The sequence below is a fragment of the Drosophila simulans genome, unplaced genomic scaffold, assembly GCF_016746395.2.
Source record: "Drosophila simulans strain w501 unplaced genomic scaffold, Prin_Dsim_3.1 Segkk87_quiver_pilon, whole genome shotgun sequence".
Classification (NCBI taxonomy): domain Eukaryota; kingdom Metazoa; phylum Arthropoda; class Insecta; order Diptera; family Drosophilidae; genus Drosophila; species Drosophila simulans.
Window position 1 is genome coordinate 566,783 of NW_025416883.1, and position 23,918 is coordinate 590,700.

At 38.9% G+C, this 23,918-nt stretch overlaps 1 protein-coding gene across 3 annotated transcripts; it reads left to right on the forward strand.

Annotated features, from left to right (window-relative positions):
• The first annotated feature begins 9,850 nt into the window (after positions 1-9,850).
• On the forward strand, positions 9,851-23,903 carry LOC27209273 (eukaryotic translation initiation factor 4B). Of its 3 annotated transcripts, XM_039298290.2 has the most exons (5): positions 9,851-10,010; positions 10,272-11,420; positions 16,636-16,696; positions 21,662-21,773; positions 23,788-23,903. In XM_039298290.2, the coding sequence occupies exons 1-5, from the start codon at positions 9,998-10,000 to the stop codon at positions 23,839-23,841; spliced, it is 1,389 nt and encodes a 462-aa protein (XP_039154224.1). In that variant the 5' UTR covers positions 9,851-9,997; the 3' UTR covers positions 23,842-23,903. The 3 variants fall into 3 exon arrangements, with proteins under 3 accessions (XP_039154224.1, XP_039154225.1, XP_039154226.1); XM_039298291.2 differs by lacking the exon at positions 23,788-23,903 and having other exon boundaries at positions 17,455-21,691; XM_039298292.2 differs by lacking the exon at positions 23,788-23,903 and having other exon boundaries at positions 21,640-21,691.
• Positions 23,904-23,918: the final 15 nt, after the last annotated feature.

The following is a 23,918-nucleotide window of genomic DNA, read 5'->3' on the forward strand; positions in this document are numbered from 1 at the left end:
CGTCGAGAGTGCCTCTCCGCCAGACGTCGCTACCAACGCGCGAGAGGTGTGGAGTCCTTTGCCGAACGCCAATCCGAGTACAGAGCCCGCAGAAAAACTCTTAAGATAGCCATAAGGGAGAGCAAGTGCAAATGCTTCCTCGACCTATGCGATTCTGCCGACAGCGACCCATGGGGAAGTGCCTACAAGGTGGTGGTCAAGAAGGCGTACACAAGGACTCCTAAGCTACTGGACCCAGCGGTGCTCCGCAGTGTAGCGGAACATCTGTTCCCCGTGATGGATGGGTTACGCCCAGCCGACCCAGCCACAGGGGACCACGTCGAATCCGACGCCACGGTCAGCAGTGATGAGATCCTGGAGCTGGCAAAACTGATGAAGGACGGCAAGGCCCCCGGACCCGACGGCATCCCGATCAGGGCGCTTCGGCTTGCTCTCTACCTCCAGCCAGACTCGTTTGCGAAGGCATTCACCAAGTGCCTGGAGGAAGGAGTTTTCCCTAGTTGCTAAAAAATCCAAAAGCTGCTTCTCTTCCCAAAACCAGGGAAACCACCCGAGGAGCTTTCATCGTTCCGGCCAATGCCTCATCGATGGAACTGGCAAGCTCCTGGAGAAACTGGTGTGCATTCGGCTAGAGAGGGCTATCGCCGACGCGGGTGACCTCTCAAGGTCCCAGTTTGGATTCAGGAAAGCGCGGTCCACCGTCGCAGCTATTTTTCTGATCGGGTCCTACTGTGCGAGTCGTCGGAAGGCGTCTTCAGCACCAGGTCACCGGTGGAGTCCCGCAAGGCTCGGTCCTCGGCCCGCTTCTGTGGAACACCATGTACGACGGGATACTTCGCCTACCGCTGGTCGGGAGGAGCGAGATCGTAGGCTTCGCGGACGACGTGGCCTTGCTCGTTGTTGACAAGTATCCCGGCAAGGCCGAAGAAAGCTGTAACCAAAACATCAGGGCCATTGAACATTGGCTCAGTTCAATGGGGCTAAAGCTGGCGCCGGAGAAGACTGAGGCTGTCCTGATTAGCTCAAGGAAAGCGGTGGAGACGGCCACTGTCGAAGTAGGCTGTACCAAGGTGTCCTCCTCTCGGGCAATCAAGTACCTGGGAGTCATGATAAACACCAGGCTTTCGTTCCGAGAACACCTTGCCTACGCTAGCTCGAAAGCAGCAGGAGTAAATCGGGCGCTATCAAACATAATGTTGAACTCCCGAGGCCCAAAACAGGCGAGCAGAAGGCTGCTGACGAGCGTCACAAGCGACCATGCTATATGCCGCCCCAGTGTGGGCAAAAGCGCTTGGTACCGAAAGCTACGCCCAGGGCCTAAATGCTACCCACAGACTTTCGGCCCAACTTGTCTGCTGCGCCTTCAGAACAGTGTCCAACGCGGCGGGCATTGGTGATCACAGGGATACCGCCTCTGGACCTGTTAGCGCAGGAAAACGAAGTGGTCTTCAACCAAACCCACGGTCGAAGACTCTCCCCCGGCGCCAAGAAAGCAATACGAGCTGAAGCAAGGCAGCACACCCTAGAGACATGGCAGCACAGGTGGACCAACGAGCCTAAGGGTCGCTGGACGCAGCAGCTGATACCCAACCTCAAGCCGTGGCTAGAGCGGAAGCATGGCGATATTACGTTCCACCTAACGAAGCTGATCAGCGGGCACGGTTGCTTTCGCAGCTACCTGAAGCGTTTTGGACACGAGGATGCGGATGACTGTCCATGGTGCGGAGGTGGTCGGAGCGAAACAGCTGAGCACGTTCTCTTCTCGTGCGTTAAATACGCTAGGGAACGGAGCTCTCTGGAAACCGTACTTGGCGACAGACTGAATGCGGACAACCTAGTCCCATTCATGCTGCAGGGGGAGGCGGAATGGCAAGCGGTCAACAGCTTCGCCGCAGCGATAACCACCGAGCTCAGAAGAGCCGAGAGAGCCAGGAGGGTCCACGAGTGAGCAAATCCTGATCGTCCTCGCGAAGCAATGCTTCACGGCCATACCGCGGGGAGTCCTGCATTTGCCCTCCTAAATGTTATTATGTTATATTGTATATAGTTTATCATAAGGATTCAATAAACGAATTAAAAAAAAAAAAAACTCTTCATTTGTACAGCCCATGCACTGTAGTTTTCATCATCAAGTTTTTCTATCATTCATATCATCTGCAGCCACCGCCGACGTGTGAAGACGTTTTTATCGAGCTCCGCACAAAATCGGTTGTTTTGAGTGAAGTGAACGCCAAATAAAGTAAACTAAATAAAAAATCCGAAAGCGAAAGAGACGCTCTATGCGATGCAAGATCGCTTAAATATATAGTGATTTGTTATCTTAAATTATAAAACTATGAGTCAGAACGACACTCGCGCTCAGCGACAGCGCGAGCAAGACGAACGCCGGCTCTCAATTCAACGCAACAACGCGTACATCTCCTACGTCTCACCGACAACCCCAAACGCAGACATCGAGCGGTCAATAACCCATAGCCCAAGAAACCTTCTTCTACCAACAAATGAAGAAAGAGCGCGCTCCTGCTCTCCCGCTCTCTTAGCTCCGACAGAAGCACCGCTACCTCCAACAACAACAGCTGGAGATAGACCGACAGCCCGCTCTACCTCGTCATCGGCTGCACCCGCTCACGCTCTGACTGAGTCAGCGAAAGCAAAACCACAAGCAATAAACGGTACTGCTGCACTACCAGCAAAACAAAACGAAAACGTAAACAAAAAAGCTGGGTCGACCTGGCAGACTGGAATGGACCGCTACATTACAATAAAGCGAAAGCTCAGCCCGGAAAATTCAGATTTGGAAAACAAGCCGAAAAATACACGCGACAACTTTACCTTGATCAAAAATGCAGCCCCTGCAAATACCAACAGATTTGCCTTGCTGGTAGATACCGCTGAGGACGTGCCGCTGGGATCCGTTGATATCGAACCGAAGAAAACAAAACCTCCGCCAATATACATCCGCGAGAAGAGCACAAGCGGTTTTGTAAATACTTTGATTCGCCTTATTGGAAAAGATAGCTTTCATATAATTCCCCTCGTAATCTATCAATGAAATCAAACTTCAGACGAAAACGGAGGACAACTACAGAAAAGTCACAAACTATTTTACCGCACAAAAAATAGGCTTCTACACCTACCAGCTTAAAAGCAGCAAGGGCCTGCAAGTAGTCCTGAAGGGCATTGAGTCTGATGTTACGCCCGAAGAGATAACTGAGGCGCTAAAGGAAAAGGGATTTTACGCCAGAAGCGTGTTCAATATCAAAAACAGAAACAGGCAGCCCCAACCACTCATCAAGATTGAGCTCGAACCAGAAAACAAGCCTCCTAGAAAAAACGAGGTTCACCCAATTTACAAACTCCAGCTCCTTCTGCACCGTAGGATCACGGTAGAAGAGCCGCACAAACGTAACGCTCCTGTACAATGTACAAACTGCCAATAGTATGGCCACACGAGGTCGTATTGTACACTTCGCCCGGTGTGCGTAGTCTGTGGAGATCTCCACGACTCCAAACAGTGTCAAACTAACAAAAAAAAATGCATGCGAGAAAAAATGCATTAACTGTGGGGGCAATCACACAGCAAAGTACAGAGGCTGTCCAATCTACAAAGAGCTGAAAATCCGTCTTCACAAAAGAATGAACACGGCGCGGGCACACCAAGGAACAGCTAAGCCGATACCATCAGAGACAAATCCTGAAGTAATTTTCTCGAAAGCAGCAAGTTTCGCTCCCTGGCCTACATTCAACACTAACAAGACAACATTTGCAAACGTTTTAAAATCAGGTATGACGCCTCCAACCCAAAATTCCCGAACTCCACATGAAGTGCACACAAAATTAGACACACAACAAAACTATAACCCAGCTGCGCAGCAGGAAACAAAAACTGAAGCTATGATGCAAGCCTTACAACAGAGCATGATGGAATTTATGATATTTATGAAGACCACCATTCAAGACATAATGCGTAATCAAAACCTTTTGATACAAATGCTTGTAGCCCAACAATCAAATAAATAATGGCTACCTTACGCATAGCTACGTGGAACGCCAATGGCGTTTCACAGCGCAAACTTGAGCTAGCTCAATTCCTACATGAGAAGCATATCGACGTAATGCTTCTTTCGGAAACTCATCTCACAAGCAAATACAATTTTCAAATAAGAGACTACCATTTCTACGGTACAAATCATCCCGACGGAAAAGCACATGGTGCCACCGCCATACTCATAAGGAACCGTATGAAGCACCACTTTTACAAAGAATTTGCGGAAAATCATCTTCAGGCCACATCTATCATATTCACCTGGATGACAACACTCTCCTTACACTAGCGGACGTATACAGCCCCCCCCCGTTTCACAGTATTAGAAGCTCAATTCCTGGATTTCTTCCAAGCACTAGGGCCACACTTCATTGCAGCAGGCGACTACAACGCTAAACATACTCACTGGGGATCGCGACTTGTGAACCCAAAAGGAAAACAGCGTTATAAGACTATAATAAAAGCCAATAATAAACTTGACCATGTTTCCCCCGGGAGTCCTACATACTGGCCATCAGACCTCAATAAGCCTGCCTGACCTGATCGACTTCGCAGTTACGAAAAATATTTCCCGCAGTTTGGTTAAAGCTGAATGCCTGCCGGATCTGTCATCTGATCACTCGCCTGTACTAATTCACCTCCGCCGGTACGCAGAAAACGTGAAACCACCATTCAGATTGACTTCTCACAAAACAAACTGGATCAGGTATAAAAAATATATAAGTTCACATATTGAGCTAAGCCCAAAACTCAATACTGAATCTGATATAGAGAGCTGCACGTGTGCATTGCAATCCATCCTTACTGCAGCAGCTCTTACTGCAACACCCAAAATAACAAATAATACAATTAATTCAAAAAAGACCAACGTACAAATCGAGCAACTCGTCCACGTAAAACGACGCTTACGCAGAGAATGGCAATCTTCCAGATCCCCAACTGCAAAACAAAAGCTAAAAGTAGCCACACGGAAACTGGCCAACGCTCTGAAACAAGAAGAGGACGACGATGAGCGCCGATACATAGAGCAACTCACACCAACAGGCACAAAACAAAAGTCACTGTGGCGAGCCCACTCAACTCTTCGCCCACCGACTGAAACCGTTTTGCCGATAAGGAATTCCTCAGGTGGCTGGGCCCGTAGTGATGAAGACAGAGCCACCACATTTGCCGCTCACCTACAAAATGTGTTCACGCCAAACCAGGCTACTAGCACATTCGCGCTACCGTCCGTCCTATCCCGTAAACCGCCACCAGCAACACACCCCAATTGTGTTTCGTCCTAAAGAAGTAACTAAAATAATTAAAGTCAATCTCAGCCCGAAAAAATCCCCCGGCTGCGACCTTATAACACCGGAAATGATCATCCAGCTGCCACATTCTGCAGTTCGCTACATAACCAAGCTCTTTAATGCCATCACCAAACTTGATTACTTTCCACAACGATGGAAGAGGTCGATTATCATAATGATTCCAAAGCCTGGTAAGAACCACACAGTCGCTTCATCTTACAGACCAATAAGTCTACTCTCATGTATTTCGAAACTATTCGAAAAATGCCTGCTGATCCGACTTAATCAACATCTGATATACCACAATATAATCCCAGCCCACCAATTTGGATTTCGCGAAAGCCATGGAACCATTGAACAGGTGAATCGTATTACAACGGAAATAAGAACTGCATTTGAATATCGCGAATACTGTACAGCAGTATTTTTAGACGTATCCCAAGCATTCGACAGAGTCTGGCTCGACGGCCTAATGTTTAAAATTAAAACATCCCTACCCGAAAGCACACACAAACTTCTAAAGTCTTACCTCTATGACAGAAAGTTTGCAGTGCGGTGCAACACTGCCACTTCCACTGATCATACAATTGAGGCTGGAGTCCCCCAAGGCAGCGTTCTTGGGCCAACCTTATACCTCATCTACACAGCCGACATCCCTACAAATAGTCCCTTAACGGTATCCAAGGTCCGTTCAAGGTCCCCTATCCAAGCTACAGCACAGTTGGCACTGTACCTCATCGACATTGAGAAGTGGCTCTCTGACTGGCGAATAAAAGTAAACGAGCAAAAATGCAAGCACGTGACGTTTACGCTAAACAGACAAGACTGTCCTCCGCTCTTGTTGAACAACATACCACTCCCGAAAGCAGACGAGGTAGCGTACCTAGGAGTACACCTTGACAGAAGACTCACATGGCGCAGGCACATTGAAGCCAAAAAAACCCAACTCAAACTCAAAGCCAACAACTTACACTGGCTCATCAACTCTGGTTCTCCGCTCAGCTTAGATCACAAGGTCTTGCTCTACAATTCCATGTTGAAACCTATCTGAACCTATGGCTCACAGTTATGGGGCAATGCCAGCAACAGCAATATTGACATCATACAGCGAGCACAATCAAAGATTCTGAGAACCATCACTGGGGCACCGTGGTACGTTCGGAGTGAAAACATCCAAAGAGACTTAAATATCCCATCAGTTACCAACGCAATCACGGAACTTAAGGAAAAATACCATAGCAAGCTTTACACGCACCCCAACCACCTAGCGCGAGGTCTAATCCAGCTCAGCAGCCGTTCCCGTCTCCGGCGAAAGGACCTACCAACCCAGCGAATAAATTATTAGGGCCGTTTAATCATAGAACAGTTGGAAAAATAATACAACTGTTCAAAAAATACTTGTTATAGTTAAGATTTTTAAACTTATTGTTAGTTCTTATACAAGAAGATTCAATAAATAAAAAGCAAAGTAAAAAAAAAAAAAAAAGTTTTTCTATTTGGTTTATTGATGAACTCATTTCTATTTCGATAATTTTTTCGTATTAAATCTCTGAATCACAATATTTAAAGATGCCGAATATTCTAATCCGTTTAGAAATATTCACTTTTATGTCCGCGTGAGCTGGGCCCATAACATATTCCCTTTAAATATTTATTGTGACTGATCTTAAGTACAATATTACTGCACGCAGGCAGCCAAATTACAAGCTAAAGGGAGTCTCACAATAAGAGAAAAAAGCTTTTGGTTACCGCGACCAAAAGAGGGAGACACAGTGCATTGACCTTATTACATACACATTTTCAACACAACGCACTAACCCGGTACATCTAAGATTTTTTCACACCAATTGTTTCAGTCTTAAGCTGATATTCAATCAATAAAAACGCAAAGCGGATTTATTCGGAGTTTTTATTTATTTCAGCGTTGATCTTAGTTCAAATACGGATCATTTATTCGACTCAAAACAAAAACTATTTTACTATATACATATATGAATTGGGGGCTCTCTTGAGTGGATGGCGCATGGATACTGGATTAGCCGAGAATTTGAGCTGCGTAAGCGGTTTTGGTGGGAGTCGCGAATGCGGCTGCGGATGTTTATGTCTGGTCAGCAAGTTTGACCCTTTTGTAGGAATAACGAATTCGGCATATGATACTAAGTCATAAATATACTAAATAATTAAAGCAAATACAAAGGAAATTATTAAAACTACTGTAAGTTTAAACATAACAACATAAATTTTCTAAAAAAGGGCATTACATTGAGAAATAAATATTTCATAAAAATAATACGTAGAAAAAAATAAAAATTTGTAAAATAAATAGAAATATAAAATCTGTTTATTGCAAAAAGTCATATCTTGAGGCACGAAGTGCGGACACAAGCACTGAACAATCATTGCCTTATTAATTTTTCACACGTCGCAAGCTGAATACTCCAATGACAAATATTCTTATATAAAGTCATTGAAAAGTCATTCTTCGTGATATTATGATTTGGCTATTACTATTTCCAAGCTTTATTTAAATAATAATAACGTTAAGGCAAAGCAAAACAAGAATTTATCGCCAAAATGAATACAATGCCTAGTAAAAACAGTCAGGAAATTTCGGAGGTTTCGAGAGGGTTACAGTTCACCTCGGGAAAGGTATTCTTTCTTATAGCTATTATTCATGTACACTCACAAAGGTAGATCGTAGAAGTTAAAGCGACCAATGACTATGTCCCCCGGGACATAAGCGGAAAAAAACTATCTTTGCTTAAGGGTGCGAGGAGATTCCCTCGCCGTTTAGGAACGTCTGGAAGTGACACACGCAAACAACAACTAAAAGATTTCGCAATCTCTGGGCATAGCTTTATTTCTGTTCTTGTAATCAGATTTTTAGGTCTAACTGCATCATATAATTATTTTTAACTATCTATAAAAGCCGGCATTGTATCTTATAAGAAATGCTCTTGTCCAAGTTTATTTCCATCGAGGTTATTATCTACCCAATCAGTGTTCAATATATCAATATTTAAAAAAAAAGCGAACGCAAAATTTCATAATTTTCCTGGAATTTCGATAGATATTAGGAAATAAAATGATAAAATATGTATATATATTGTTAAAAAGTGAGAGCGTGTCAGTTTTGGGACGTTTGTGGGCGTTAGAGTGGGCATGGCAACATGAATCAACAAACTTGCGCTGCGTCTGTCTCTGGAACTCAATCTCAACTCTCTATAGTTCGTGAGAACTCGACGTTGATACAGACAGGCAGACGGACATGGCCAGATCGACTTGGCTCTTTTTCCTTATGAGGAATATACAGGCGTGCTCCGGTAATAATAAATTTTTTGAATTTTGATTTCGGCTAAATCTTTTGATTTCGTTTTAGGTGCTCCGGTTTTTGCTATCGGTATGTTTTGTAAACAGAAAACAGCTATTATAGCTGTTTTCCAGACAATGCTCGCAATTTTTTTTTTACTCCACTGTGACCATTTAAGTAATGAAATTAAATAGCATTATTTACAAACAACACTTTAAATTAATTAATGACTTCTTTTTATTTTATAACCATTTATATCTACTTCCCTGTTTCGTTTCACCAGCAGTATGGAATTCTTCCCGATAATTTTTGTCGTAGTACGTATGACCCCTTGTCAATCGAAATCGTAAAATTCTTGCGGATAGGGTTGCAAACGCTTTCTTTTGCCTGTTACATACTTTTCGATACATCACTCTACGAGTAAGGGGTATATATAGTGCATTGTAAAATTTTAATATTATTCAATACTATGCAAACTTTTATTTTATGGAAAAAATCTTTTTCCTTGTTCTGTGTATAAAAGATCACTCCAAAACAATTATTTTTCACAAAAGAGAACTTTTCACTGGGAGGCAAGTAAAGACAGTCAAAATGCAAAGTGGAATTAGGAACATCGCCAGTTCAGATTGCAAGTTAGATTAGGAGCGTGTCCTATATTTTAAGTCAAATAAGTCCACACCACTCACCCCCTTTTCAAAGAAAAACATTGTAAGCTGTAAAATTGTTGAAACGAACTAAATGCTCCACATAATCTTGGAAATTCATCTTGGCTCTATATTCCTACTTATAAATAAAGCTGTTTGTGCAGCGAGTAAGCCTAAGGTTTTTATTAATTACTTTTGAAAACAAATATATTTAATTTATCGTGCTAAGAATATACTTGATACCATTTTTGTATTATATTATTTGTATTAGGATTTCGTTTTTATTTAGGCCAAAAATATTAACACTAAGGTTCAGATAAACCAAATTTTTTTTACACTATTCATATTTAGAAAACATAACCACAGTCAATTAAGCATAATAATCATACAGACATGAACGACTTTGGAAAGAGACCGAAAGCATATGATGCGCATGAAATTGTGTCTTAATATTTGAGCTTAAAATAAAAACAAAAAGTCATCTAACATTGTGTTCAATTTCATTATTGGTAATGGATATTCACACATGTCAAAATTTCCAACTGTTTCATTAGGATGTGGTCTTTGGGTTTTGAGTATAAGCCAGTTGTCAAACGGGTGCAGTTAAGCCCGAAATAAATATCGATAACGATATAAGAAAATTGATTTCTATATTTTTGTGAATTCGGTAAATTATCAAAATTAAAGATTGGAAACATTGGTTGAAATGGCTTCCGCAGGTTAGAAATCTTTTTATATTTGAGCTTAAAGTTAAAAAATTGTATTTTTAATAATTACCAAGAGGTAGTATATTTAAGTGTGTGGTTGTGTGGTTCCGCATGGTTTTTTTCTTGACACGTAATGTAAAAGTCACACATGTCCACCTGTACATGCTTATACACATGTATATGTGTAATCTTGCTTAAAATATTATTTTATTATATACATTGGTCATCATTTCTACTAATGTTTTTCAAATAAATTATTTATTTTAATTTTAGGAAAGAAGGGCAAAAAGAATAAAGGAACAGTTATATCATTGCAATCATTTCTATGCAATTCTGATGCACCAGTCGGAACAACCCAAGTCTCAAAAAAAATACGAAATTTAGATGGCGATGAGAGCGATGATGGAAGTGGTACATTGCCGTTGGTTTATCAGCTTCCAACCGCTCCGAGGGCAAATCGGATATTTGACGATAATTCTATTCCTCATAAAGCCCCATTTATTGCTTATATCAATAATTTACCATTTGACGCAAATGAAGATGACCTCTACGAGTTTTTTGAAGGTATTAATTTAATATCTCTGAGACTACCCAGAGAAGATGGCGAAAATGGTCGTTCCAGAGGCTTTGGCTATGTGGAGTTGGAAAATCGAGAGGATTTAATTCACGTACTTAGTTTACCAGACCCCTCTATTAAAGGTCGCCGCATTCGCATTGAGTTATCGAATGAAAACGACCAGCAAAGCCGCCAAAAAAATAATAGGCGGTTTGATGGCTTTGGTAATAATGGAGAAAATAGAGATTCCGGAAATTGGAGGCGAGATAGCCAAAACAACGGCGGTAACTTTGGTTATTCTTCCAATTTTGAAAGAAGCTTTAATAGAGAGAGAAAATCTTTACCAGATAGAGATGATGTGAACACTCCTGGATCTTGGCGCACGAGCGCAAGACCGCAATCTATTGATACTTCCCCTACACGGAGAGAAGTTGACCAAGTATCTGAAAAATATCGCGAAGGTCGGGTCAAAATAGCAGACAGATATTCTCGAGAAGAGACATCCAAAGTTGAAGAAAGACCAAAATTGAATTTAAAACCAAGAACCTTGCCATTGCCAGATGTAAAGACAATTGAAATCGAAAAAAATGACGTTGATGAATTTAATTTGGATAAACAAGGCGGAACTTCATCATTAAACGTGTTTGGGTCTGCAAAACCGGTAGATACAGCAGCAAGGGAGTTGGAGATTGAGCAAAGATTGGCTCTCGCTCGAAAACAGGATACGGGTCGCCGAGAAGAGGGTTTAAATGAAAAACTCGCCGAACTCCAGGTGGATAAAAATGATAATGAAAGTCCAAGTGCAACAGTTAGTTGGCGCACGAATCAGGACTACAAGGAAAGCGACAAAATTAATAAGTACCCAGGTAACTAAAATCTAGATATTTGTCCGAATGTAGAAGTGAATTTTATCTGACTTGAGTTTTTAATCTAATCAAAAAGCATATTTATAATCAAACATAAGGAAATAAAACTTTGTGTCAGAGGAGGAGGATATATACAAAGACATAAAATACAACAAATTAACATTATTCGAAAATGTGGGAGAAAAGCCGTATTTTCCCAATATAATCAATAACGTAACTCCTATACATTTGGTTTGCATCATGCACCTACTTTCTGGGTGGCGGAAAAAAATGAGATGTCTGTGAATCCCATACCATTGTTTAAAACCCAATCCAAACCCAAACACGATTCGAGCCGAGAATATTTTATTAAAAAAAAAAAAACGTTAAAATCGTATATAAATTGTATTATTCTATTAATAAAATTTTAAGTGGCACAAAATTATTCAAATAGTTGGTATTTTCATATCAAATACTAATAATTGGTAATGTGCACTTTCGATACATATGTACAGCTGCGGTTAAAATAATAGCACTACTGCAGGTTGAAAGTTGATTTCCTAAAAAAAGGTATTGAATGTTTATTTTTTTTAAAGTCTGATTGCATGAATAATAAGTACCATATGTTGTCTCTTTAAGCAAGAAATTTTTAGTCTCTCAATGTAACGGTTCTTTTTGTTTTTGGGCACTTTCTGCAAAAGCGCGCGAAATGAGGCGGTAACAAAAATAGCACTGACCACGTTTTTGCTGAATAAAATTAGTAGGAGTGATTGTTTTGGATTTTTTTTCGACAAATTTTGAAAAAAGGAGTTGCATTAAAGGTTTTAATAGAATTTTTTTCGAAAGAAGACCAAAAATTCTCTAGTTATGGGTCTGGGAAAGCATTCAACCGTCGAAAAAAGGAATTTGATTAAAAACATGATCTCTGAAGGTAAAACCTACGCTAAAATGGGACGGTTTGTTGGTTTTATAAACAAAATGATCCGCAATGCATTGCTGTTTGTCGAAAATAACGAAAAACGTGGAAGAAAGCCCTCTATGTCCAACGTGGAGATCAAGCGCTTGGTTCGGCAAAGCAAGAAGGAGCCTTTTAAGCCGGCGACGGAACTGAAGAAGGAGCTCCAGATAGCTGCAAGCGTGGAAACAGTTCGCAAACACTTAAGACAAAACAACCTTAATGTGTGCAGTCCCAGAAAAGTCCCGCTTTTGACTGTGAAGCATGTGGCAAAGCGAATCTTATATGCCAAGATACGCAAGGACTGGCCTGTGGAGTAGTGGCGCCACATTTTGTGGTCAGATGAGAGCAAAATTGTGTTTTTTTTTGGTTAGAAAGGCTCTCGGTCTTATGTTCGGCGTTCACCACGAACTGAAAAAAATCCTCGCTTCACCTTTCAGACGGTAAAGCACGGGGGATCACACATCATGGTATGGGCGTGATTTTCATACTATGGAGTATATCCGATTCATATGATTCAAGGCATCATGGATCAGCACATTTACACAGATATCCCGGAAAATGTTATGACGCCATATGCCGAGGATGAAATGCCGTTTTTTTGGACATTTCAACAGGATAACGACCCAAAACGCACGAGAAAGAAAGCTCGAAAGTGGTTTGAGCAGAAATCGATCCGAGTAATGAAATGGCCTGCTCAGTCACCCGACTTGAATCCAATCGAAAAACTTTGTGCGGACGTGAAAAAAAGGTTTCTGAAGCCAAACCCAACAATATCGAGGAACTTTGGATTCATGGGGGATCGAGGATCAAGGATTCATGGAGCAAAATTCCTTAAAAACGGTACCAGGACTTGGTGGACTCCATGCCAAGAGGATGCGCAGCTGTTATTGCCTACAATGGTCACGCAACCAAATATTAGGATTCTTTAAACATAGTTCTTAAGATATAATCCATTTGTTGAACTCTTATTTTATTTTTTTAGTTAGTTTTAGCAAAATACGAGAAACAGTGCTATTTTTGTTACCGCCTAAATTTGGAGGTTTTTTTTTGTTTTACCAATTATTTTTAAAATATCCATTAGATCTGTTACCAATTTTATTATTTCGATTGAAAATCATTGTAGTATTTAAGATTAGTTAAAAAAATTATGAAAAAATGTCAGAAAATAGAGAAACGCTGGGGCAAACACGAAATGTGCTTATGGTGCTATTATTGTTACCGCAACTGTATATAATGTGTATATATACTGGTGTGCTCTCCATATTAATTTTTTGATATGCTATATATGTAGGTATATAGTAACTTAGTAACTTAATAGTTATTGGCCATGTTATTGACCAAAAGGTGAGATCATTGCTTAAGAGGATAGTCTATGATTCCGATTTTCGGGCCTGTTGCTTCAAAAAATGCAAGTTTATTAGTAATTAGAAGACGACTCAATCCTCATTTCAAGATGCCCAAAAAAAAGCTTCGTTACTCAGAAAAAAAAATGATTTAGGTTTGCATGCGATTGCTTGAATTGGAGCAGAGGAGGAAAATGTTGGGGTCGGTTTGAGGACAGTGACTCAAGGTAGTATTATCCCTTTGTAATTTTTCCACGAAAAATACGTAAGAAATAGTAGAGAACAGGAGTTAATCAACTATGATTTGGGGAGATTTCCATATTATGGAGCCATTATATAGGATCAAAAACATCACGGAGAATTATCTATACGTCAAAATGTTTATGAAGGTAATGCTCCCATATACCTTAGACGACGATCCAACAGAACAATGATCCAAAACATACAAGTACACTTCCCAAATAGGTCTTCGTAGCTAATCGAGTCGATGTCATTTTTGTTGTGAGATATTTGGAAATCGGTTTGAGCGAGAGCTTTGAACATTTTTCCCCCTAAAAAGTTGAACAATTTTATAAATAAAAAGTTTATATAGGATGCAGTTTGTTGTTTATAGGTTTTTTATTTCAATAAATAAAAAATGCCGAAGTTTATTATTCATGAACCTTTGAACGGTAGCGGGTTCATTCTCAAGGCCAAATGGCATTCGAATGTATTCGATAATCTCCACTTTTGGCGGAGGATGTATTTCTAGACATCGATTCTGGGTAATTTTCTATTTGGTGAAATCCTTTTGCCAAATATGTAGTTGTAAAATATTGACAATTTCCTAATTTACCAAGGATTTCGTCCATGTTTGGTATGGGATATCTGTCAGGGATAGTTATTTTATTGAGTTTTTTGTAATTAATTACTACTCTCTACTTAATTATTCCAGAAGCATCAGATTTTTTTTGGTACCACCCAGGTAGCACTGTTGTATAGCGAATTACTATACTTTATCTCCTTCTTTATATTGAAGAAAATTTATTAAATAAACCTTTCAACTTTTAAATGTCCTCCTGATTTGGGCGATCTAATCGAAACAGTGAAAAATCTATTTTTTGTGTGAAATCCTGGACTAAAAACTCAGTCTGGTTTCTTTCGAATATACTAGTTTTGGTTTCTTCCCGGTTCTCAAATAAGTAACTTAAATGTTATTTAGTGTAATTTTTGTAATTAATAAATTCTTGGGAATTTTTCAACAATTTGCTGCCAATCAGCACATCTTAATTATTAGAAAAACTCGCCTTTAATTTGGACGGGTTGTACCTGTTTGTCATAATAACTGGGTGGAAATTCTTCGTATTCGTTTCCGTCTTGAAATCTCAATTCGTCTATAGAGATTTGGTTTGTCATTTGTCCGATGGTCTAAGTCGTTTGGTAATCGGGAAGTTAGTATTCTTAGATGTGGATCGGAAGTCCCAAGGATCGTGTTACGTGTCCGGCCAAATTCCTTTTGGTAGCGTCAAGTGGAATTCTCTGTTGTCGCACATCGATAGTTTGGTAGAGTAAAATCACGAAGGCCACTTTGCTTATGAAGGTCTAGAGTGTTTCTGGATCACCCTTAAATGGCATTATGTCTCTTAGCTGCCGACGGCTTTGGCAAGGTAGCGCTTCGATTTGGGGTGCTACAATTGGTTTTCCATTGTTATTGTAGATTTTTAATTTTCACTGTTTTGGAAAATATCTTTTTTTTAATGTTTTACTTTTATTTGCCCTTATTTATATTTATTTAAGTATAAATGTATGTTTGTTTAACTTAACTTTCGTAGAATTGTATATGTATGTTTTTATTTTGTATTTGTTTTTTGTTTTCTAGTTCCACTTCCACTTTTTGAGTTTGACAACTGAATTGGAATTATAATCCAAGTTTTCGCGTTGTTCTTATTTTCGGATACTTTTTGTATATCCTACCGACTGCGCTAGTGAAATGTTTGTATTTTATTGAGTCCCGTCAGTTGACTAAGAACAACGCTAAGAAATAAAAATGATTTGTTCTTTTGATCTTTTCTTACATTATTTCTTGAGCGAGATCGGCCGTTTGGGGTATTGATTTTAAACAGCTAGCGGATGTGAATTGTGAATATTGCGTGGGATTCGCCACTCTGCATATCCTTATTTTTTTCCGAAAGTGGTGATTATGTGAATAATGTCACTTATTGCCCGTTTTTTATATTATTTCGGGAGCCAAAACGACCGCTTGGGATATTGATTAATACAATGAGTGGATGTGGATTGTGTGGATTTTGCCACTCTACATGTTTTTATTTCTTTCTGCATTCTTTGAGATTCGATTGTATCAAAAATTATGCTTGGACTTGCTCAGATTATCAGCTAGTTTTATTTCCTATAATTAAATACAAAGTTTAGACTTGAAAGTTAGCTCCGGTCCGCTGCCGAAATTCGATTGCCTGGCTGCTTCTTCAGCGCTATGCTGCAGATCTCCAGAGTCCTTGACCTGTCCTCCGGTGCTGACGCTGCGATGGAGGTGGGGTAGGAACAGCCCACCTTGCATAACAATGACCGCAGCTGCAGAGGTGGCATCGATCGTGGTTGGAAGGGGAAAGAAAGTGCTGCGTGTTAACTTGTATATATATTTATATATGTATATAGCTTATACATATGTAGGGAAGCGTTTATGTATGTAAACATGTAGACATTAATATAGTTTATACATATATAAGGAAGCGTTTCCCTTCGTTCTAACTTACATTTCAATAAATCTAGTGTACCCTTTTACTCTACAAGTAACGTGTATACAAATAGATTTATGGAATGTTATTAATGTTTGTAGTTTGTAACATTGATTAATGGTCACTGTACTCAGCGGCATAGTTTTTCTGCAAATTGCCAAAAAAATAAGAACATGGAATCACCTTGTTCGTTTTTATTTCAGGTGAAAAACAGCGTGACGAAGAAATCCATAAATTGAACCATGCCCGAGGCCAGTTTAACAGGTATTAAAATATATATACTATACATAAATTTTGTTATTTACTACATACAAAAATTATGAGTAAAGAATCACAAAACAATTTATTTTGAACATTTACTTTGAATCAAAACATTTTAGTTTAGAAAAAATTTAAAAATTGCACGCATTTCCAGTGGATTCTATCGACTCCAGCGCTACACGCATCTAAATCTTTTCAATGTTTACTCTTACTGCTGTAATTATATTTTAGGCTGACGGCAGAGTGTGCGCGAGAAGCAAAGCGAAGCGATAATATTGGGCGAGAACGAGCGCTAAACAACTGCATGCATTTTTAAGCGCAATCGCTCGAAAGATGTCAGAGTGAGAGTGAAGCAAGTTGCGAGCTCAAGCGATAAAGCGATATAAATTATCGAATTCGCCTTTTCCATTTATATTGTAGTTAAGGGGGTGGGCGCCAGGTTTTTTGAACAGAAAAATTCCTCGTCCGAATCCATCATGTTCACATTAATAACTAAAATATGTATGTCGCTTCTCGCAAAGCTCTCACTGTGCCATCTCCTCGCTTCACTTCTCGCGCGGACTCTGCCGTCAGCCTTAAGCAGATGTTTTTGTTTCTTACGTGCGAGCGGTTTGTTTTACTAATAGTCGGGTGGTGCCTTGAATTGTATGCCTCAATTCCCGAAAACATTTAACCTATTGATGAACTAAAATACTAGTGACGATCGCACCTTTAACATATTAAAGTTCTGAAATAAAATTAAAATACACTTTTTTGCACAGGTTTCCAAACACCCCGTACAAAATATTGCAATAATGAAAACCAAGAAAAATAGCAGTAATAATAAATAGTCTACACTCTAAAATTCATCATTGTCGCTAAAGCCAGTGATTGACAGTTGGTTAACTTGTTCCGATACCGCCGACCATTGTGGAATGGGAGAAAGCCCATTTAGAAGATGGCTCAGGCTAAGAAGTTCGGCGTCGTTCGGGTCGTCGTCCCGCTCCGACGGGCCTGGACTAAAAAACGGGCTACACGCTATTGGATCCAAATGCCTTGGAGTCTGAAAATCAGCGTCCTGAAGGGAGCCGAACTAAAGACATACATACGTATAACAAGATGCATAATCGCATCTGGCGGCGGTAAAAAAAAAAACGCAAAGTTTAAAGCGTAAATATCTAAATATCTAAGAACATTAACATAAAAGTGTGTATGTCGCATACTTGTGCAAGGAGATTTTTAAGCCAAAATCTATATAACACATAAATTATTTTGAGAAATTGTTGGCCATCGTAGAACTAAAGACACTATTAAAACATGCGCAACACCATACGATTTTTTGCACACGACTTTTTAGAGCTGGCTCTAGAGGTGGCTCCAGGGTTTCTCGAATTTATGTTCAAGAGCCAGAGAGCGAAGAGCTCTACAGCCAGCAGCTCTCTTATACGCATACAGTGACAGCCGACAACTGTATGTGTGTCATTAATATTCATATTACAAATAGTGTAAAAATTCTTGTTTTTCATTGCCTTAACGATATTATTATTTGATGCAGCTTAGAAATAGTAATAGCCGAAACTGTGTACATAATATAACAAAATAAAATTCAAGTATGACTATATATTTGAATAATTTTCATTAAAGTATTAGGCTTGCGACGTGTGAAAAATTAGAGTTTACATTGTCTAGTAGTAGACATCTATTATTAGGTGCTTATGACCGCACGTCGTGTCTTTAGAAATCAGTTTCGCTTTAAACATATTAAATAAATATTTTCCGATGCCTGCAAAAGTTTTCATTGAGTTTTGAAAAAGAGAAATTATGCTGCCGCACCCTATATATATGAACGATTCCAGATCGCAACTTTATTTTAATTATAAGTTGAAATATTAATTAATTTAATATTAATGCTGTAAAAGCTACTGCTCACATTATCTTTTACAACGAAATTGGCCAAAAGTTCAAATATGTAAATTCGTTTCTTGGATTAAAATTGCAAAACTAATGTATAGTCGTTACGCATCTTATTATTATAATGTCTTTGGTAGTCACAACTAGTAATAAAAAACGTATTTTTTAATAAGTTAAAAAAATACATATTTATAAAAAAAAGCAAGAGAGAATATTATAGTCGAGTTCCCCTATTATCAGATACTCATTACTCAGCTGTTGGATATGCCAACGCAAAATTTCATCATTTTTCTGGCTTATCGATATATATTAGGGAATAAAATAAAAATTATATAAAAAAAAATTTATAAGTGTGGGCGTTACATATATGCAAGACTTATAAATATACGAAAAAATATCAAAACATTTTTCAAATGTTTGGGCATGACAGTTTTGTCAGGTTTGTGGGCGATAGAATGTGCTTCGCAAAAAGTTTTTTTTAGCATTATTTACAAGGCTAAAACAATAATCAAAACATATCCAAAAATTTTTCGAAAGTGTGGGCGTGGCAGCTTTCGTTTTTTTGTGGGCGTTTGGCGTGGCAAAAAGATTTTTGGCAAATCGATATAAATTTACAAGACTAATCCAAAAAACAGAAAATATAACTTTTGTACAAGTTTTAAATTTGTTTTACCTCTATTATTATACCCGTTACTCGTAAAGTAAATGAAAAGTTGAAAAGTATGTAACATCCAGAACGAAGCGTTTTCGACTATATAATATATTCCTGATCAGTATCTATAGCCGAGTCAATCTAGCCATGTCCGTCTGTGCCATGTCGAGATTTCAGGAACTATAAAAGCTAGAAGGTTAAAATACAGATTGTAGAGCCAAGAACGCAGCGCAAGTTTGTTGACCCATATTGCCACGCCCACTCTAACGCCCACATACCGCACAAAACTGCCACGCCCACTATTTTGAAAAACGTGTTGATATTTTTGCACATTTTAATTAGTCTTGTAAATTTTATCGATTTTCGCCATGCACACGTTAACGTCCTACGACCCGGCGAACTGGCCACGCCCACACTTTGGAACAATTTTTACATTTTTTCCCATTTTATTTCCGATATCATAGAAAAATTATGAAATTTCGCGTTCACATTCACACTAGCTGAGTAAGGGTAACGGGTATCATATAGTCGGGGAACTCGACAATAGCATTCGCTCTTTTTTTTCCCCAATTTCTACTAATATTGCAAAAAATAATGAGATTTCTTGTTTACATTTCCAGCTGAGTAATGCTTATCTGATTGTCGGGGAAGTCGACTTTAGCATTTCCTCTTGTCTTGTTCAAGTCAAGGCAATAGAAAATAAGAATTTTTACATGGCAGTGTTGGGCAGTTTAGGCAATGAGCTTTTTCGTTGACTCTGAGAAATGGTGTGGCAATTTATAAACACGGTAGAATTAATGTTTAAATTAATATTTCAGTTTTATTTAAATATATTTTGTCACACACGGCTGTAGGGTATAACGAACGGCGGCAGTGCCCGTACCGAACCGATTAAAAGTTAATGTGTATCACAACAGTACCAGTGCGATCAACACTTAATTTGTAACTGAACTTGCTATGCAGAAGGCAAAAGAGCAAGTTTTACAGAATAAAGATTAAAACAGGTGTGCCCGACCTCTTTTTAAATTTGTTCTCGTTTTATTTCCCAATATCTATCAATATCCCGGAAATCCAATATTAAAATATTGTCTGTATTGTAATTTTTCAGAAAAAGTCAATTTGTATAAGGGTTGCTGCGTTGAGAAGTAGTAGAACTATGCTTTTAGTAATTACTTTATAACTGTGCCTGCCTGTAAGTCCTACCAAGAAGCATAACAAAAATTTTATTTTTGGGACGGTTTCTATAAATTTGAAATTTCGAAGTTAACCATGAAACGAGCTGTTTTTCTTGTTTCTACTCGCTACGAGTTGCAATGGCTAGCTTAGAAAGTTTTGTTTGTTCGTCCCACCAAATCTATGATTTGTGTGAAGCTTCTGCAAGTCGGGATATGTAGCTTAGCAATGCAAACATTTCTTCTTCCCCTGACATCAAAACAAGGAATTTCAAATATAAAAGGCATTTTTCTCGTTGTTTGATGCTGACAAACAAAATAAGTCTAAGTAAACTGTTTGGGCAGCATAAAACGTATAGCAAAACGAAAGCTCGCAGACCCTGAGTTTTATCGTTCTCAAGGCATTGATTTACTGTTTGGCTCCAGTCTCTTTTACGAACTACTGTGCATCGGTCAAGTCAAGCTTCTGCCAGGATTGCCGCTAATGTAAGAGAAACGGTTGGGATGGGTTGTTTCCGGATGTGGCAGTCTCTCGGATTACACAAACTCCATAACTAATTGGCCACCTCAACATTAACGAAGAGGCCAGTGCTAGAATCGTCGAAGAGCCTCTCTTGAAAAATCTCCGCACACTAAAGGATCAGGACAGCCATCTGGCCCACGCGCCTCGCTTTCACCCTTTGTTGGCATTCGTCGAGTAAATGGTCAAGACTTTAGAGAAGTCGTCGTTGGATTCAGTGACCGAAACACCATCAGCGTACCGAAGGGTCATACAGCAGCAGGATCGACGAAGCGAGCAGTGAATAAAGCTTTGTCTGCTGCCCTTTAGGAATTCTGTTGAAAGCCACGCTTCCAAACGCTAACTTTGGAGACACAGTTCATCTTTAATGCACCTCAGCTATGCAGCAAGATTTTCGTTATCTATGCAAATCAGCTGCGCGAGCATCTAAGCTCTCCCCTCTCTCGCTCTTTTTCTTGTACTCACGCATCTACACTTTTGGCTTTGCGTTCTGCTGATCGCTCCGCACTTAAGTCGCTCATTGCCATTCACTTATCGTTACCTATACATATCGCATCGTTGCAAAATCTCATTTATTGGTTGTAGCAATAAAAACATATCGTTTGAAATCGCAAAATAAATAAGCGGCTTATAAGAAATCTTATTAACTCAACGACATATTTTGGATCAACAAAAATTAATTAAGTTTTTATGTTTTTAAATAAGTTATTAGATTGCTGTTATATTTTTTCTAGGTCGGAAAAAGCTAACGCGAACGGAGAGAGCAAAAATTTGGAGGAAAGCGAATTCAAACGAGATGGTCGCAATGACCGTTCTGTGTCGAAGAAAACTTCTCAAAATGAACTTGTAAGTAAAATATTTTATTTTGTTGTGTCCTAACAATAGCCCCTTTTGATAATAAATATGGCATACGGTCAGACCAAAGACACTAGTATAACAAGATGCGTAACGGCCAACATTGGTTTAGCACTATGCAGTTAATTTTTTCGGTGATTTTTTTTGCCCTCCGTCCGCTCGCTTACGCTGAGAGCGTAGGAAATCTAAAAATAGAATTTGCTTGCTTGCGTGAGTAAAAACAAAAGACGAGAACGTGTATATGTGTACGTACTTGGGCTAGGAGACTATTTTCGGACCGAAATCAAATTTGATCTAAGAAACGAATTTACATATATTTCGCAGCCAAAATTCAACAGGGTACTAAGAGCATTACCTTTTAATGCATTAATATTAAGTTCATAAATATTTCATATTATAAATAAAATAAAGTAGCTATTTGGAATTTTTATTATTACTTTTTTATGTTGAAACATACATTTTTCTAAAAAGAATATACATTTTAAAGAATAGATTTCATAAGAATAATACAAACACGGATAGTAAAAAGTTAATATTTATAAAATAAATAAAAATATGCGACCTGTTTAATGCAAATTTGATTTCTTCAGGGACGACGTGCAGTCATTAGCTCCTAAGAATCGATGTCTACTAGACAGTGTCAAACAATTTTTCACACGTCGCACGCTGAATACTCTAATGACAATTTTTCCAATATTTATTCATTTTTGAAATTTGTTTTGTGATGTGTACATAGCTATTTCTATACGATATATTTAAATAATTATATCGTTAAGGCAATGCTAAACCAGAATTTTTACATGGTGCCAAGTGATCAAAAAGAAAATAGATTTAAAGTCTACGAACTTTTAAAGTGAAGGGCATATGAACAAAAGGCCTCGTGAACAAAAATTCGAGAGGGCCTGGAGCCAGCTCTAGAGTCAGGCCAAATATATTGTGTCCAAAAAAATCGTGTGCCGTTATGCATCTTGTTATTCTAGTTTGGTCAGACTTTACTCTATTTGTGGAATGCCCTATCTGGAGGCTCCGACCTTATTGGTAGTGATAATTGTACCAGTTACTCGTAGAATAAAAGGGTATACTATATTTGCTTAAAAGAATAATCAGGCTGAAGAAAGAGTTTCCGACCACATACAGTAAATATATTCTTGAGTCGACCTAGCCATGTCCGTATGAACGTCGAGATCGCAGGAACTATTAAAGCTAGAATGTTGGGATTCAGCATAAAGATTCTGGAGACAAAGACGCAGCGCAAGTTTGTTGACCCATGTTGCCACGCCCACAAACCGCGCATGTCTACCACGCCCACAGTTTGGAAAAGGTGTGGATATTTTTTCACATTTTATTAGTCTTGGTAATTTCTACAGAATTGCAAAATAAAACCTTTTGCCACGCCCACTCTAACGCCATGAAGCAGCACTAAATTTTTGAGCAATTGGAGATTTTTTCAGAATTTAATTAGTCTTGAAAACTTCTGTACATTTGCCAAAAAACTTTTTCCACGCCCACTCTAACGCCCTGAAGCCGCTAACCGATCACGCCCACACTTTGAAACAATTTTTAGATCTAAATAAAACAGCCCGAAGCACATCGGTCAAACGGTTTTGTCCAGTTGATACGCCGATTGTATCTTGAATTTCTAATAAAAATATTCAATCCTTTTATTAACATTTCTTTTCGAAAACGCCAAAAATTTCTGCAGACGCATGACACCATCTGCTTAAATGTTTTTCTTGCGCTTTCTGCGTAGTTTCAAGAACGATGCGTGACTAAGAAGGTTACCTTTTTTAGGTAATCTGCGGTATGAAAGTTGAATATAAAGGTTGTGATCGCACAGACAAGGAAATCCCTGGTTGCAGACAGTTTTTGACACAGAAAACATCTTAATTAGTAATTACTCTATTGGAAATTGTCATTTCCTGACAGATTGAGACTATAATATAAAGTCAACTTTGAAACTTTAATAATACGTGTTTTCCTAATTGTTTGTTTAATTTTATTTTAGGTTTTGCAGACATCTAATAAATATTCTGGACTCGACAATGAAGGATCGGAATAATATATTTGTGTTTCTTAAAAATAAATAAAAATAAAGAAAATATGATTCTATGACATAACTTACAACATTATTTTGAT

Bases quoted from the DNA above. Each gene is read 5' to 3' on its own strand.
- LOC27209273 (XM_039298290.2), top strand. The intron at 11,421-16,635 runs GTAACTAAAATC...TTTTTATTTCAG, and splicing joins CAAAATTAATAAGTACCCAG to GTGAAAAACAGCGTGACGAA. The intron at 21,774-23,787 runs GTAAGTAAAATA...ATTTTATTTTAG, and splicing joins AAACTTCTCAAAATGAACTT to GTTTTGCAGACATCTAATAA.